General features: G+C 50.8%; 1 protein-coding gene across 1 annotated transcript; it reads right to left on the bottom strand.

Annotated features, from left to right (window-relative positions):
* Window positions 1–1,509: 1,509 nt before the first annotated feature.
* Window positions 1,510–2,551, bottom strand: LOC123075627 (glutathione S-transferase U8). Its single transcript, XM_044498184.1, has 2 exons — window positions 2,164–2,551; window positions 1,510–2,029 (listed from the first exon to the last, which is right to left on the bottom strand). The coding sequence occupies exons 1-2, from the start codon at window positions 2,473–2,475 to the stop codon at window positions 1,640–1,642; spliced, it is 702 nt and encodes a 233-aa protein (XP_044354119.1). The 5' UTR covers window positions 2,476–2,551; the 3' UTR covers window positions 1,510–1,639.
* Window positions 2,552–3,192: the final 641 nt, after the last annotated feature.

A 3,192-nucleotide genomic window follows, 5' to 3' on the forward strand; every position in this document is an offset into this window, starting at 1 on the left:
TTCACTGAATTCCTGCTGGGATGGGCGGGCCATGGCCTGGTTTGGTCCAGCCGTAACTCCGGCCCTGTGCATATGTACATTTTTGTTAACAACATGACTATGCATACCCTATAAGAAAGGGAAGGGATGAGTGAGTATCACCAAATATATAGCACTTGGTTACTACATGTGTATGCATGGTTTCTAAAACTTGGTGCATTCAATCATCGTTCTACTTGAGAGATAAGTACTTATGACAGCAGTTACGGCAATGGCCAAAACTTGTACATATTGCCTATGCAATATGGAAATTGATCAAAGTTCATATGAAACAACATAAAGTTAGCTCGAAGCTAGCTACCCAAAAGTCTGTGAGTGACCGTAATCATTTGGATAGACATGTCCACCAAACATCTGTGCATGTAACGAGGGCAACCAATCATCTGCCAAATGCATTAGAACTAGCTACACGTGTTCACGTTAGCAACCAGACTATATATAGTTCAGTCACTATGATTTTTGCGGAACCATGGATCTCGGCTCTAGTTCCTCAATAGAAGAGAGATCAACTGGTCAATTCATCAATAATCACCAAGAGATCACTCGAGAACCGACCGACGAGCCGTGTGGGAATAGGAGATGTCAGGAGTTAACTTAAACAGTGTTCTTCTGGTCTGCTACAGAGCTGACTCTTGTATGATAGTCAGCCTACGAGGTAGCAGGCAGCTCCAAAAACACAACCATCTCAGGCTTACAATAGGCACCGAATCTTTCAATGCACAAAGGTGTGCACATGAACCAAACTAGCTGCAGATGGGCCCCCAGCCCCAGGTGCATGTGTGGAGGTGACATGCCTTATGGCCAGAGATGACAGAGCCGGAGAATAAATGTTCGGTGGGCCAAGAGAAAAGCCCATTGGGCATACCCATAACAGCCTCTAAGAAACTCACTATATGTCAGTCCGCAAAAAATAAACTCACTGTGTGTCCACGGAATGTCCTATTTGATGCATATAAGAGCTTCAAAAACAAATTGATGCTTATTTGTACCCAACGCATAGCCCCGGTCGCTACTTCCTTTTTTTTTAACCTCAGAACAGCAGGGGAACCTCCAAAAATTTCGGCAAGCATAGAAACAAGTGTTATTTATGACCAAAAGAACTCATGGATGTTTCAGTTATACCTGGCCAAACCTCGGGCCGGGCCGGGGCTAGCCAAGCCCGAGGCAAAAAACCTAGGCCCGGGCCCGGCCCGACCCGGCTATCGGGCCTAGTTTTTGGGCCCAAGCTCGGCCGAACGCGTAAAAGCCTGCCGGGCCTTTTCAGAAAAGCGCAAAAACGATGGGCCCGGGCCTGGCCCGGCTCGGCCATCAGGATCAAAATCTAGGCCCGAGCCCGGCCCAGGAGCAGCGTCGGGCCGGGTCAGGCTTTTTCGGGCCGGGCCGGGCTTCCCATGGCCAGGACTAGTTTCAGTTATCAACCAAACATGTACTTCCCGAGAGCATATATATCTTATTCCTGCATAGGCAAACTAAGCAAACCGAGCACAGTGGCATTGAACAATAACATTCCATCAACTGCCCCTATGTCTTATTTTACGACAGATCTTCGTGTAATTCAACCCACAGGCATCACACTAACCACAAGCTTAGCCGCTTAGGTCTATTTGGTGGCTAGATAATTGGGTAGCATGGACTTGGCCGCGGCGACGCACTTCCCTCTGATAGAGGTGAAGTGGGACACAAGCTGGTCCCGATCCGGCAGGCACTCCGTGACAACTTCGTCGGCGTTGTAGTCCTCCATCCACCGGCGAATAGCAGGATACTCGTCATCGCTCATGATGGTTATCCCAGCGACCTCTTGCAGCACGCCAGCCCAGTGGGACAGCACGCTGGCGCCGGCGATGTCGGCGAGGCCGATGGCAACGCCTCCGAAGAATCTCTTCTCCTTGAGCTGTGTCTCCACTATCGCCAGATGTTCCTTAGCATCCTTCATGAGAACCTTCTGTGTCTCGCCCTCCGTCCACAGCGCCAGCCACACCGACATCAGGCACTGACCAAACAATTCACGCACACGGCATAATGAGAATTGAGTATGTATTTCGAAATTGTTTGCCAATCCTACTTTTTGCGACAACAAATTTGAATTGTAAAAAATAGGAGTAATATTCAGGCATGCATGGTAACCTTTTCCGCAAAGAACTTGGCCCAGAAGCGGGCCTCGGCCCTCTCGCCGGGGTCGGTTGGCAGGAGCGGCTGGCCATCAAAGGCCTCGTCGATGTACTCGAGGATGACCAGCGACTCGCAGATGGCCTTGTCGCCGTGGAGGAGCACGGGCACCCTGTGATGGACGGGGTTGTGGCGGAGCAGCAGCTCGCTCTTGTTGAACAGGTCTTCCGTGATGAGCTCGTAGGCGACTCCCTTGAGGCGCAGGGCCACCTCCGCACGGTGGACGAACGGGCTGCCGAAGGCGCCGATGAGCTTCACCGGTTCAGTCATCTTGCTTCCTTCTTCGTGATCTGGAAGATGCGTATGGTTGGTACGTGTATAAATAGGTGGTAGGAATTCCTCTCAGCTCGTCAAAGTGGAAGTCATTTTGCAATTGTCTTTTGGGATAGAAGAAGACTGCTGGTTGCTTCGTTTCTACACTAGTTTTCTAGCACACGTCGCCGCGGTGGCACGAGACTTTTTTCTTTTTTCCAATCTCTCACTGTGTGAAAGCATTTTGGTCAAGAGCATCTCTGAATATGAGACGATGGTGATGATGACCAGCAACGGCCGAACGGCACGGCCAAATTTCGAATTCGCCTCGTCTCCCCCCGCACCTGGAAGCGCGGGATTTCTCGGCCGCAGACGACGAGGCCTCGGCCCATCAAAACTCCAGTGCGCTGCATCCTTAGAGCATGGGCTCCTCAATGCTCATCCGAACGGACGTCCCAGTTAATAACCGAACAAAATCATGATCTAGTCCGAGTGTCCGACTCCTCAAATTGATCCTATACGATTTGGGCTCATCGGCATCGCATATATTCAGTTCATATTTGAAGCGGATATGAGAAGGTCCGGTCGCGCCCAGATGGGTCCGCCACATCAGACAGGGACGACCCATGCGGACACATGCCAAAACTCATCGATCCGGCGAGGATGCATTCATGCCGTCGCTCTAGCGGACAGCCCGAGGGGCCAAATCTAGCTATTTTAAGCCGAAAAACAAGC

This window comes from Triticum aestivum, chromosome 3D (genome assembly GCF_018294505.1).
Source record: "Triticum aestivum cultivar Chinese Spring chromosome 3D, IWGSC CS RefSeq v2.1, whole genome shotgun sequence".
Taxonomy (NCBI): domain Eukaryota; kingdom Viridiplantae; phylum Streptophyta; class Magnoliopsida; order Poales; family Poaceae; genus Triticum; species Triticum aestivum.